General features: G+C 33.8%; 1 protein-coding gene and 1 long non-coding RNA gene across 3 annotated transcripts; one reads left to right on the forward strand and one right to left on the reverse strand.

Annotated features, from left to right (window-relative positions):
* Window positions 1–527: 527 nt before the first annotated feature.
* LOC110702056 lies at window positions 528–3,319 on the reverse strand. Of its 2 annotated transcripts, none has more exons than XR_002507437.1 (3): window positions 2,657–3,319; window positions 2,048–2,170; window positions 528–831 (listed from the first exon to the last, which is right to left on the reverse strand). It is a non-coding gene; the product is annotated as an uncharacterized LOC110702056 (long non-coding RNA). The 2 variants fall into 2 exon arrangements; XR_002507436.1 differs by having other exon boundaries at window positions 2,637–3,319.
* A 6,196-nt stretch (window positions 3,320–9,515) lies between these two features.
* LOC110702059 (trans-resveratrol di-O-methyltransferase-like) lies at window positions 9,516–14,254 on the forward strand. Its single transcript, XM_021879701.1, has 2 exons — window positions 9,516–10,380; window positions 13,716–14,254. Exons 1-2 carry the CDS (start codon window positions 9,583–9,585, stop codon window positions 14,019–14,021), a joined length of 1,104 nt encoding a protein of 367 aa, XP_021735393.1. The 5' UTR covers window positions 9,516–9,582; the 3' UTR covers window positions 14,022–14,254.
* Window positions 14,255–14,556: the final 302 nt, after the last annotated feature.

A 14,556-nucleotide genomic window follows, 5' to 3' on the forward strand; every position in this document is an offset into this window, starting at 1 on the left:
CCAAGTGTGGTTCTTTGCCTCGTTTTGCGTGCCATGGCCTCGGAATTTGATCCCATTTCGCGAGACATAATTAATTAATTCTAAATTACACTAGTAGAAAAAGGCTCATTTGTGTCGCTCATTTATAGTGTATTTGCGTCGCTTCTATGAGCGACGCAACTGCTCGCGACACAAATGATTTAAAAGTCATTTGCGTCGCTCCTAGGCGCGACGCAAATAAGATTCATTTGCGTCGCTCCTTTATAAAGGAGTGACGCAAATGACTCTTATTTGCATCGCTCTTTTATAAAGGAGTGACGCAAATAGCTGGCCTGATCAACTTCTTGTTTGTTATTTGCGTCACTTGTTTATATAGGAGTGACGCAAATGACAAACTAGGCAATACAAAATTGCTTTATTTGTGTCACTTGTTTGTTTAATGAGTGACACAAATGAGGTGAATTTTTTTTTAATTATAATAATTGCTTGTATATGTTTGTAGTACCTGTTTTCCTTGCTAGTGGTATAAAGTAATATGCTAACGCTAATAATTGAAATTAAAATGCAATATTATTGAATGCAAATGTAAATTTCGGCAGAGTCTCAAAATTTTACAACTCAAAATTATTGATATCATCAACCAACACAAGAACAAAGACCAACCCAAAATGTTGGTACCCCAAATACATTCATTTCAAGCCTAAGAACTAAAACAAAAAAAAAAGTCTAACAAACAAATGGATTTAGCTAAGTTTAAATCTAAATTTCAACGTTGATCATGAAATAGTTTGACTAAATATATCGAACCTCATTTATCTCCTCCCCATTATAAGGTATTGTTCTTGAAAAATCCTGTTAACACAACACAAAAACAAAAACTAATCAATTCAAGAGTGTAGCCAATTTAAACTAAATTGATGAATTAGTAGTGAAAGATCTGACAACACATACTAACAAGATCCTCATTACTACGGTGATGTTAAACTGTTTCAAACACACGACATAGTAGCCACATCTCACTTCCTCCCAATTTTTGATAACACTACACGCTCGCATCATAGCCACAAAGTCAATAGACTCATTCAACTCATTTCAAACAAGATAAAACCTAAGCATGAAAAATAAAAATACTAATCATATCATTCTCACCACATTTTAAAGAGAAAAACATCTCGGATTAGAACTTAATTCACAATTTTAAAGAGAAAAACAACCCATTATATTCAGTTTTGATAAATTTATATCCATGATTTAAGGATCATACATATATTAAATCAAAATCAATCTTCTTCAATAATTCTTCCTGTAAATTCTGCAATTGCAACTATTACAGTAACTAATGGGAATTCTAGTAACGTATTATTCGAATTTTGCATTCTTTACAATGTTAGCATCATTCATTGACTCTAGAGTAAGATCATGATACCTTCGATTCGAACACTTGGTGATGAGGACTACTAAAGATTAGATTTCAGCTAGAACTCTACAGAATTAATATACTGCTGGAAGGTTGGGTGATTATTTCATTATTTGATTAATAACATACACAAAAACTATGGACCAATTTAAGCTACAATTGCTATTAATCACGGCCCTAATAAGTTTAGTCCTGTTTTACCAAAGTTTATATGTCTAGCTTAAACATGTTCATTGTACCTGTCTTCTCGTACACAAAACAAAATGAAAATTGCAGTGCTATTATTCTCTTAAAATACGAAATGCAAAAACAGAATGCCATCAACTCATAATCACTTTATCAGTAAGTAGTAATTAACATCATCATTTCAATTTGAGGTAAACAATATCATACACAAAACAAAGGAATAACATTGTGTCATTATTTTGAATACTTCTCTTAAAATTCTTATTCGGTAATGAAGAACTAGATTATGCCGCTTCAATTGTAATTTTTTTTTTTAAAACCTTCAATTGTAATGTTAAATTACCTTTAATATGAGAGAAATCAAGTAAGAAATTAATTATTACCTCAAATTATAGAACAACTAAACCAGAAAATTCACTGAATAACAATAAGATTAGAGTTAATCTAAATATAAGAGAGAGAAACCTTGACATTATCCCCTGCAATTCACAAACAACTCAACAACAAAATAGCTATCTGCAACAAATTGCCCACTACACTAGGCCAGACCACCGCACTCACCATCAACCACAAGCACCTGCTGCATACCTGCACCAAGTAATTCACTAATCTAACTTTATATCTAGATACAAACACTCGATCAAACAAGAAAAAGTCAATATAATTAAGCAATACTCTAGAAGTAATCTGATATAGAAACAAATACTTTATTTTTATAATGGAAAATCTACTAATTTTGTAATAAGAATCTATTATTACACTAAATCAATAATCTGACAAAATTCCAATCAACATATAACAAACAAAACAGAAATTCAACTATAACACCAAATTAATTTTTTAATTTCACGCCAAAATCAATACACACTCATGAAATTAAATTTTGACCCTACATCATCTAGCTACTAAGTTAAATTCCTTATAAAATTAAAATCATTTCGCAACTCTAATTACAGTAAAATTAAAAACATCATATAAATCAATAGAATAAAACGATAATTTAATAAAATAGTTTAAATCAATCGAAATTAAATCATTTCGCACTTCTTATTACCTAAAACGATAATTTCGCACCTCTTATTACTGTCAACCATCTCCACTGCTTCCCCTGCTAACCATCAACAGCAACACCAACAAGCAGCAATCCCTTGCTAGCCTCGATGTAGAGTATTTCATCTCGACTATCAGCGGTTTTAATAGTTCGAATTTCGTGGGGGTTTTGGTCGATTTTTGCTCAAAAATAGGGTGTTTTGCCTCGGATTTGCTTGAAAATGGGGGGTTTTGGCTTGGATATTCCGGGGTTTTCAATTACTGGTTGAATTTATTGATTTTGGGGTCAAATTTGTTGGTTTGGGGTCGAATTTATCAGGGTTTTGCTGTTGAATTCGCTAGGGTTTTGCAGTACGAACGACAACAAGGCAGCGCTGGAGATTCGGCTAGTTAGACGAATTTCTTGAGGTTTTGATGTTGAATTTTAGGGGATTTTTCAGTTGAAGCTGCTAGGGTTTTGAAGTTCGAACGGCGACATGGCAACAAGAGTGTTTTATATTGAATGTGAGGAAGTGTTGAGTGGATTGTAATTGTAATAGTCATTTGCGTCACTCAATAAAGAAAGAAGTGACGCAATTTACTCACAAAGCTATTTGCGTCACCTGTCAATAAATGAGCAACGCAAATAACATTATCTTTTGCGTCGTTTTTATTTATGAAAGCGACGCAAATATGAGTAAGCTGAAATATATCAGACTTTTGTTTCGCTTTGTAGTTAATGTGCAACGCAAATTACTTATAGTGAAGCTAAAATGTATTATTTGCGTCATTTGTTTCTAGGAGTGACGCAAATGAGCATTTTTCTACTAGTGTTAATTTTAGAACTAACTTAATGAGCAAAAATGAAAAAATTTTAAACAAGTCCAACTTAATAAAATTTCAAAGTGCAAAATAACCAAAATAATTCCAAGAACCATTCTTAATTAAATTGATTTAGCTTGGTGCAATAACAAAGTTGAGGCAATATCTCACTTTTAATTTAATCAATTTAAATTAAACTTGAGAATTTGACAAAGTAAGGGGAAGTTGGAAAAATATGAACATTAATGTTCAAATGAAAATTCCAACATCTAAATTTTGTGAATCCTTGAAAATTATATCTTCCAACATGAAGATAACCAAATTTCTATCACAAAAATTGAAACTTTATGTTTCCAATCAACTCAAAATGATTAAAACAACAAAGTTTAACACAAAATAACATGGAGTTTAGTGGTTTTTAAAGTTTCAATCACTTATCACAAATAAAGATTGAATCTTTAACACTTAGGAAGCCTCAAAACAAAAATTTTCACACTAAAAAGCAATTAGTTTGCAATTATGTGAAAATAAATCAACCTTTAAGCAATACTACCAAGTAAGTGTGCTTTAAGGGGACTTAAAAATGCAGAAAATAATGCAAATAATCAACCACATAATTAACAAGTTATGCCATTAATTTCAAGGTTAGAAAAGACTTAAAAATTTTCGTCAAAAACGAAAAATCCCTCGAAAAAGGCATTTCTGGTCAGAATTTGGCTAAAATCACAGGCCAAAGGGGTAAAAACCTTCTAGAACACCTTTTCCACCCAAAACTCACTATTTTTGGGCGAAAATCTGGGTTCTGGGCTAAATTTGACATTAAAAACGGGATTAAAATAAATAAAACCGAGCTACTAATCTAATTAGCAACTTAAACTAGAAAAATAAGCCAAAATAAACCTTGAAAAACATGATTATAAAAATAAACGAGCAGGGCTCCGATACCGCTGTAGGGGTTTGGTGAGTCCGACTCACCGCGGAAACAACCCCGACCCAAGGAACCACTCGTAATTAATAAAACCATAAAGCATAAATAAATAAACACAAGAAAAGGAAGAACGAATCATACCCTTGAAGCAAGCTTCGCCCTCTCAAAACGGGCTCTTACTTGAAAGCCTTGAGCACCGCAAATTCCGTGCCTCCAACGGTATCCACCCACAAAGGACGAACACGACTTTTTAGGTCCGCTACCTTGGAGTTAGCAAGGTCCGACCAAAACCCAAGTGTTAATGGAGTTTAAGAGTTTTTCCAAAATATGGAATGCTCTTTCTAACTCCCACTCAAGCACTTTACTCTAAATCCCAAGGTTGGTATTTATAGAGGAAAGTATGAGTGGGAATTTCTATCCCATCAATGTGAGATTCATGAAATTCCACAAATTAATTTAAAGCTAAATTAAATTAAATATATAAGCAAGTAATAAATCAACAAGTGTCTTAGTCATATGTAAAGAGGAGTATGGATCACTTGGAGAGGAGGGGACCATACTTGCTCCCCACTCCTTCCTCTCCTTGTGACACTTGTCCACACCAAAAAGCAAGCATACTTACTAGCTTCCCCTTTCTACCCGACCTAGGCCCACGGCCCAACTAGCCTCGCACCATGCGGGCTACTAGCTGCTGCCAGCTCGGCCCAGCACGCCCACGCACATCAGTGCGGGATGCTGATGCCGAGGGCGCTGCTAGCTAGCCACGCACATGTGTGGGCTGCTAGCAACAGCGCACCCCAGCACGCCACGCACTGCTTGCGGGCTGCTGGCCGTGCTGTGCTAGCATGCCTCGCACATGGTGCGGGCTGCTAGCCACGCCTTGCTAGCATGTCTCGCACATGGTGCGGGCTGCTAGCTCGGCTAATCCCCAAGCACTCGGGATTCCGATGCTAGGGGTATTTTGGTCATTATTGATTTATTACTAATTTGTCGTCTCGCCTTTTTATTATTTTTTGACTCGACTTCCGACGCTCGGTTTCGACGCTCTAAGCTCGAATTTCCGACGTCTAAATATTTAACACTCGGGCGATGAATTAATTTCTTCCGAATCAATTCGTCGAGTCGGTTCGTATATTTTGCTTGGGTGTAACGCGAAGGGTTCAGTCAAGATTAAGCTGTAATATTAATTATATTAATATTACTGATCGGAAGCGGCCTCCACCCAGGCATTCCGATCACTTGACCTTACTGAATATATTAGCTTTCTAATAATTCTGAACCCGCTATCAGAATAATACACTTGTTCGAAGGACACCATTCCTTTCATGTGGGTAGGGTGGTAGATATGGTGGTTGTGGGTGGTGGGGTGGTTCTGGACTGCTGATACGAGTTAGGGGTTGGTGGTTGTGGCGGTGTCTAATGTTGGGGTTTTTGGTGGTTGGAGGTGGTGATACGCCGTGCCGATGGTGGCGCGGCGTATTTTTTATAAATTTCAGAAAAGCAATTTCCGACGGAAATTCCGTCGGAATTTTCCGACGGATTGTTGCAGTACCTGAAAATATTTTTCCGGCGAAAAATTCCGTCGGAATAGTGTTTCCAATGGAATTTTCGTCGGAAAAGTTCATTTTTCCTACAACTGCTTTTCTGACAACCTCTTCCGACGGATTTCAGGGTGTTTCTGACGGAATTTTTCCGTCAGAATTTAGCCTATTTCTAGTAGTGATAGTGGGGCGGTTACAAACAATTCCTAGGATATCTAAATTTCCAACACAAGTACAAATCACTCTAGCTAGAACCGCTCACATCGCAGATTCGATCAATGGCCACGTTAATAAAAATCATCATCCGAAGCAATACAATTTGTAAGTTAGCACTAATTCGGCTTGAGATTCACGGATGAGTAGTTGTTTGGGTGAAAAAACTCATATGGCCTTCTAGATTCTCTCGGAGACAATGAAAGCCTAAATTTTCATCTTTAGAACACGAACAAACAAAAGAAATAAGCTTAATTGAATAAGCACCATCATAAAGATGGGACCCATTTATTGAAAGCAATTAAAATGTTGTTTGGGGCTTACCACCGATGAAAACACTAGTGGAAGCCTCATAAAAATTTACAATTGAGATCAGAAGAAAAGAGATGGAAGAGAAAGAGAAGAAAGTAGAGAAGAGTGAAGGAAAACCTTCCCAAAAAAAAAAAAACTAGCAATGAAGGCTAGAAAAACCCTCCCAAGTCTCAAGGGGAAACCCTAGAGGGAACAAAAAAAAACCATCCCAAGGAAAAAACTTAGAGAGAGAGAAAATCCTAAAGTAAAGTTAAATGCTCTGACTTTCACTGAAGGATGACTCTATCTTATTGTGTGAAGCCGTGAAGTAGTTAAGTAATTTTTTAAAAAACATCTTAATCTATTTTTTGTTTCCACAAATTCTTAAATAGCCTGGTCACACCGTGTGGCCAACCGTCATGGAAGTTACTTCGTTAATGTTATATAGGAGTTACTCAATCAATATTACAGAGAGGTTATTTCATCAATATTATAGGAATTACTCAGTCAATATTATATGGGTTACTTCGTCAGTGTTATATATAGAGGTTACTCAATCAATATTACAGATTTACAGGGTTACTTAATTGGTTATAACTTGTTATTGTACAAGCAGCCATGTGGCTGTACACAAAAGTACAAAATGGGTTGTTTCGTTTTTTTTTTTTTTTTTTAATTAAATCTCTCACTTTTGCTTTATTGGTGAAACTAATCCACAATAGTGCTAAACGTGTTTTCTGGTATATGTTTGTCAACAGCTGAAGTGCTTGTACTATTGTATTACTGCATTAGTAATCAACAGTAATTAATTAATTAATAATTATTGCTGATTCAACATACACATAAATACACAATATAGTACTTCGTATATTAGTATTGTTCAACGGAGTTGTGCTACACTTGTTGGAATTTCGTGTAGCTCATCACTTATTTCATTACTTCATCCACATACAAGTTAAATACATTGGTCTAAAACATGTTGCGGCTAAAATATGTATTTACCTTGTTTGTGAAAGAAACATCATTGACAAGTGATGTATAGAGAATCAATCAATTACAATTAAGTAATGGTTTAATCAGGTCTCAATTGAAAATAACATATTTGATTTGCTCTATCGTATGTATAGTGAAATTAATACTCTCTCTATCCTTTTATTTTTGTTTGCACCATATGACTCATAAAACTCTCACATAAAGTGGGTTCATGGTGCATATAAAAATAGAGATAGTGATAGTAGTATTGTTGACAAGCTTGGCTTATTAACAAGACCAAGTCCCTATATAATTCTAGTGAGCCTCATATTAAAATTGTAAAATGTGTTTGAACTTGTAAGTTAGTGGTTAATCAATCCTAATTAACCTATCATAGAGTCGAAGTATTAGATTTCAAATTGTAAATTACAAGTTAGTGGTTAACTACTCCTAGTTAACCTATCATAAAGTAGAAGTACTAGATTTCAACATGTAAGTTAGTGGTTTATCAATCCTAATTAACCTATCATAAATTAGAAGTACTTGAGCCATGTCAATTTTGTGTGTTCTTTTTCTTTCTTTCTTTCTTTCTTTTTTTTTTTTTTTAAATGTCAATTGTTTTTAGATATTTTTTATTTTTTCTCCCTTAGCTTCTACTAATAAGTACTTAGGTTTCCGGATCTACTTAGGATCATTCAGAATTTTAGATCATGAAAAAATAATAATTAAATGCAAAGAGTTTGGTGAGCATAAGGGATTGTTGGCTTTCTAGTAGTTTTGACTTACTTGACATTTTATGTTATATGTTTAGAATGCAATTCATTTAAATTACCTTTTAACTTTTATCTCATTATCATGTATTTTATTCAATGTTGTACTTCATCCAATTTGAGAAAACATTTTGCGAGAAACCGGACTCACCAGGAGTCCAATATATCTACCATTAATAATATAATTTTATATTTGACATTAATAATTTAATAACTAACATTAGATTATTAGATTATTAATGTCATATATTAGATTTCTCATGTATTAGATTTTTTAATGTCAAATATTAGATTAATATATTGTACTTACCGTAAGTCCGACTCACCCAATTTTTTTCGATTCATAATATATATTTCCTTCATTTCGACTCTATATACAAAACTTCACGTGACTAGCTTTTGTGATTAATAAATTTAGTCATCTGTGATCTTGTTTAAATAATTTCGACAATTTATATAACATCAATTTGTTTATAAATTTTACTTGTTGATAATTAGAGATCATAATCATTGAATTTGTTCTTATATTAGAAAACATGATTAAAAAAAAAAAGTGTCAACTATATAAAGATCGAAGGAAGGAGTTGTACATTCATTATAAAGGTTATTAATACATTTATTATTTGATTATGGAATACTCCTTAGCCTTCACTCCTTTATATTTCACTGAAATCAGTTACCGTATACTTAGTATATGCAATTTAATAAAATATAGAGTGAATAAGGCGAGTGATTGCAAAAATGTTTTAAAAAATGGTGAATAAATTTGTTAGAAAGGTACTTAAATATTCACTTTTTTGTGAAGAACGAACTTATATGTTCAAAGTTAATTGTACTTTTTAGACAAATTTTCCAAAAAAATTAGTGTGCAAAAAGTGTATTCAGTGTTGGAAAAAGGGATAAGAAGGTAAGGAGATAGGCTTAACTTTTTTTTTTAAAAAAATAAAAAATAATTTACTATATTAGTGTTTAATCTTACGAATATAATCTCACGAATCGAAAACTTTCTTCACACCTACACTCGTTCGATAGACCCCTTCACCGAAGAAGAAGGCTATAAATCACAACGATATGAAATACTGTACGAAGAATATATGATTTGCAAAAAGGATATGATCTTTAGTTACTTTGCTGACAAGACATTTTTGTTTTATTCAGTTATCGTGTACTCGTATTTGTTAGATTCAAATTTCTTTGTAAATGTCGTATGACTTTTATGTCCAAAAATAAATAAATTAAAGTGAGTTAAACAAAAAAGGGTAGATTCCTAGGGGGGAAAAAAAGATAGGGAGGGTTTATATTTTTTAATACTCTATTGATCTATTCTCAAAAGACCGAGCTTCTAGCATTCATTTTTCCGCCTATATATACCTCATTCTCTCATACCAATTTGTAGTAGAACTGTGTAAATTAAGCAAACATATTTTACAAAAAATGGAACCAAACAATTGTTCCAACAAACAAACAAAAGAGCTATTAGATGCAGTTGGTTTTATATGGAACCATAGTTTATCGTTCCTAAATTCCATGGCTCTAAAGTGTGCCATTCAACTAGGCATCTCAGATGCCATCAAAAAACATGGCAAACCCATGACTCTTGATGACTTAACTACCTCCCTTTCGATCCCCCTTAACAAGGCTTCGTCCTTGCATCAAATGATGCGTCTTCTTGTTCACAACAATTTCTACACTTCCCAAATTTTATCGACTACTGGAGAACAAGTATACGACCTTACCCTAAACTCCGAACTCCTTTTAAAAGATCACCCTCTTACTCATGCACCCTTAGCCCTAATAGGGATAACTCCACAATTAACTGAACCATCTCATAATTTTGCTAGTTGGTTTCAAAGTCATGACCAATCTTGTGAGTCTTCTTTTCACGTGGCTCAAGGCATGCATTTGTACAAAGGCATGCCTAGTGATGCCAAACTCAATGACTTGTTTAACCTAGCCATGGCTAGTGACTCTCGATTGATTTCGAGCTTGTTGCTGGTTAATGATGAGTTCAAACGCCTAGTCCATGGCATTGAATCCATCGTTGATGTTGGTGGTGGTACCGGTACTATGGTTAAGGCCATTGCTGAGGCTTTTCCTGAGATGAATTGTATCTTGTTTGATCAACCACATGTTGTCAACAATTTAGAGCAGCCAAATGAAACAAGGAACTTGAGTTATGTTGCTGGTGACATGTTCAAAGCTATACCTCAAGCTAATGTCGTCTTACTCAAGGTGAAATAAAGTCTCTTATTATACTCCCTCTATTTTTTTTTTATTATCAAATAATCTAATTTAACCAAACTTTAACCTTTTGTTTACGATAATCTATAGATAAAAAAAATTTCAAGCGAGATCTTGTTAAATTTGTAATAATATATATTTTATTAATATATAACACACACATACATCATAACTAATAATTATAATTTAGAAAAAATGAACCGACTTAGCCAGGCTTAGTTCACCTTATTTTTGCTTATCCGAACTAATCTGATCTAGTTTGGTCTGATCTAATCTTATTTGATGTAGTCTGATATGATCTTATTGTCTGATTTGACCAAACTTTGACCTTAAATAGACGTTAATCTGTAAAGAAAAAATACATCAAATGGGAGCTTATTAGATTCGTAATAATGTGTGTTTTATTAATATGTAGTTTCCATAACTTTTTTTATATTATGAAATTAAAGATATTTAGCGATTTCGCATAAAACAATGATCTGATATGAGCTTATTTTTTCTAATCTAATCTGATCTGATCTGATCTGAACTTATATTTTTTTAAAATAAGTAAAAATAATTTCAACTAAATAAGAATTATTAGTAAGTAAACACGGATCCACTAAGATACATTATTAACTCAACTAATGTTAGCATGCTTTTTTGACTCGAACAAACCACCAAACGCTACTCACACACGCTCCTTAAAACTTGGCACTAACACGTTTGAATCACTAACCCAACAAAAACCATCCTGTATATTATAAGTAAATTATTAACATATTATATAGCTTTGTCGTATAAAGTGATATTTACATGGATGACAGTCCCACATGTCCACCTACTCGTATATTTGACTTTGTCGTTTTAAATGCGCTTTTTTGTTAATTTATTACTCCCTCCCGTGTTTTTTTAAGTGTTATAATTTGACGGCACATAGTTTTAGGCAATTTAATTGACTTAAAAAAAAAAAAAAAAAAAAAAAAAAAGTAAATGTGTTAGTTGGAGTATTAAAAAATTGTAAAAGAAAGATAGTGGGGTTAATAGTTTATTGAAAAATAATGAATGTGAGAGGAAAGATATAATAAAAAAAGGTATTTGTGGGTTTGGATGGGGACCATGAGAGGATAGAGGTATAATATTTTAATGTAGCTTTTTTCCAAAAAAGGAACTGTAACACTTAAAAAAAACACGACCGGAAATAAAAAGTGTAACACTTAAAAAAACACGAAGGGAGTAAGTGATATTACGTGGAATGTCCACCTAGTTATTGTAACTTTGTCGTTTCAAGTGATTAGTAGTGTGTGTGAAAATGTGTAATCCGTAACAAAGGGGGTTAACTACTTGTTTAAATCGATCTAAAATATAATGGATATAATAATCTGCCCACTACAAATACATGCTCCTTAATTATCTACCCGTACTTTCAAGTGGCTGGTCAGCAAATACTAGATTAAAAAAACCGTGAACAAGGCTAAGGTTTGGTTACAGTCCACGTCCTTCTTCCTTATTAGCACAATATAAAAGTTATTTACTCCCTCCGTAACGTTTTACTCGCAACAAACTAGTAGTTTGCGGACTCCTAGGCAAAAGATGGTAAGTGTAATTAACAAAAAAAATAAGGGCATGTGTTTAATATTAATCCAACCCAAATTAAAAAAAAAAAAAAAAAAAAAAAAAAAAAAAAAAAAAAAAAAAAAACATCAATTTCAACCACCTATCACCAGCACCACCATCGCCTTGCACCATACCACCACCACCTAGCACCATGCAACCACCACCACCTAGCACCACCCCCGATTTCGCCCACCTACAACCCCGAAACCCACAATGTAACCCACGAACCCAGAACCACCATCCACAACCCCAAAACCCACAATGTAACCCACGAACCCAGAACCACCATCCACAACCCCAAAACCCACAATGTAACCCACGAACCCAGAACCACCATCCACAACCCCAAAACCACCACCTACAACCCCGAAAATTCGAACCACCAACCCACGAACCTAGAAAATTCAAACCACCAACCAAATCAACCCAAGAACCCAGAAAATTCGAACCACCAACCCACTAACCCAGAAAATTCGAACCACCAACCAAACAACCAAAGAACCCAGAACCACCACCCACAACCCCGAAACCCACAACCCACGAACCCAAATCTACCACCCACAAGTCCACAACCCCGAAACCCACAACCCACGAACCCCCAATCCCAAAATCCACAACCCACGAACTCGAATCCTACGAACCCCCAATCCCAAAATCCACAACCCACAACCCACGAACCCCCAATCCCAAAATCCGAAACCCACAACTCTCTATCATCAATTAAAGCTTTAATTGGTCAAATTTAACCATTAAAACTCCAGATCTAGAGTTTTCATGGTTAAATTTAACCATAAAACCTTCAAATACGTGCTTCACCGCAATGACAAAACAACAAGAAGAGGAAGAGAGAGAAAACGGAGGCGGCCGCAACAAAAGGGACATCGGCAGCAACTTCCGGCGACGGTGGTGTAATGAGGTGAATTTTTGGGTGATGAACAAAGAATGGAGATTGTGGTGGTTCCCAATCAAGATGAGAAAGAACTTTTGTTTTTTACAAAAGATGAGAATGAATTTAGATGGGAGAGTAATGATTTTGGGGAAATAATTAAGTTAGTTAATGTTAGGGTTTAAATTATTAAGTTATAATCAGTAGTTTAATTAGGATATTTAGGAAAAAAAAGTAAGGGTAATATTGTAAAATCACACAAAAAAATTTACCATAAAAGAAAAGAAATAAGTTTGTTGCAAGTAATGTGTTACGGCTAAAAATAGTAATTGTTGCGAGTAAAAAGTTACGGAGGGGGTATATTGTATGGATGTAATCCAATCCAATTTCATATTTAGATACATCATACATGTTGGTGTGATAGCATGCATAATGAATTTGCATAGTTTGCATGATAATTTTTTTCAACCGAGACGTTGTGGATTCAACTCATTCATCCCTACGTTTTAAAAAGGGTAAAATTACTCTCATGAATAGTTTGGACAATTATAATCTCTAAAATGTTTATTTACATAAATACCCCCATTAATGTTAATTAACTCTTTTTTAAGACTAAATTAAATAATAGTGCGCGGACATTATTTATAACCCTAAAATTATTTGTTTACATATTTTCCTTCACTAGTGCTACTAACAAATAAAGTTGTGACGTAAAGCCAAACCAAAAGCAAATATTGCTAGATGTAGCGCTCTTATTGTGTGCATTAGCAACCCTAGTTAATAAAAAGGGGTCATACATACAAATATAATGACTAAGTAGTTCCCATAAAATTTAATTTTGCAGTGGATATTGCATAATTGGAGCGATGAAAATTGCATAAAAATACTTGAAAAGTGTAAAGAAGCAATTCCAAGTAGAGAGAAAGGAGGAAAGTTGTTGACCATAGATATGGTCGTCGGAATCCCAACTGACGATGAAAATCACACGAAATCTCAATTTCTTGCGGATATTCAAATGTCGTATCTCTTTGGTGGAAAAGAAAGAACTGAACAACAATGGAAAATTCTCTTTGATAAGGCTGGTTTTTGTGACTACGTCATTTTACCAATTTTAGGGTCGAGGTCTGTTATCGAGGTTTTTCCTGCATAACAATATTTTGAGTTGATGATGGTATCTACGTTGTGTGTGATTGTTCTTTGATAAAGTTTTATGGGTGTGTAACAAGTTTTTGGTTACGTACATTAAGTTTGCACTTGTGTGTTCTTTTTATCATGTTTCGCAATTTTTTTTTTTCCAAACTTACACGATCGATATTCGTGTTTACATTTGTATGCTGTTATTTTACTTTAAATAGTATAATTCTAAGTGGAATGAAGATGGGAGATTTGTTTGTTTAATTAATTCAATTTGTATTGTTCTTTTGGAAACATGATGCAAATCATGCAATGTATATTTTAATCTAGCTAGTTTATAAAGCCTTAATTGCATTACCCTTCCCAAGAAGTGGTAGTGGTTGTTAACTTGTTAATATATCCAAAGGAGAGAAATTATGATATATAAACCATAGAATACAACTTATAAGTTTGGTATACTTAATTTAAATAAATTATGTAAATCATCTATTTATCTATACATAGATAGATGATTTACATAATCTATCAGTATGTTATTGAGATAGATAAAT

This window comes from Chenopodium quinoa, unplaced genomic scaffold (assembly GCF_001683475.1).
Source record: "Chenopodium quinoa cultivar QQ74 unplaced genomic scaffold, ASM168347v1, whole genome shotgun sequence".
Taxonomy (NCBI): Eukaryota; Viridiplantae; Streptophyta; class Magnoliopsida; order Caryophyllales; family Amaranthaceae; genus Chenopodium; species Chenopodium quinoa.

Excerpts from the sequence above, each read along its gene's own strand:
- LOC110702059 (XM_021879701.1), top strand. The coding sequence starts at position 9,583 with ATGGAACCAAACAATTGTTCCAACAAACAAACAAAAGAGCTATTAGAT. Across the intron at positions 10,381-13,715 it reads CTAATGTCGTCTTACTCAAG|TGGATATTGCATAATTGGAG; the intron begins GTGAAATAAAGT and ends TTAATTTTGCAG.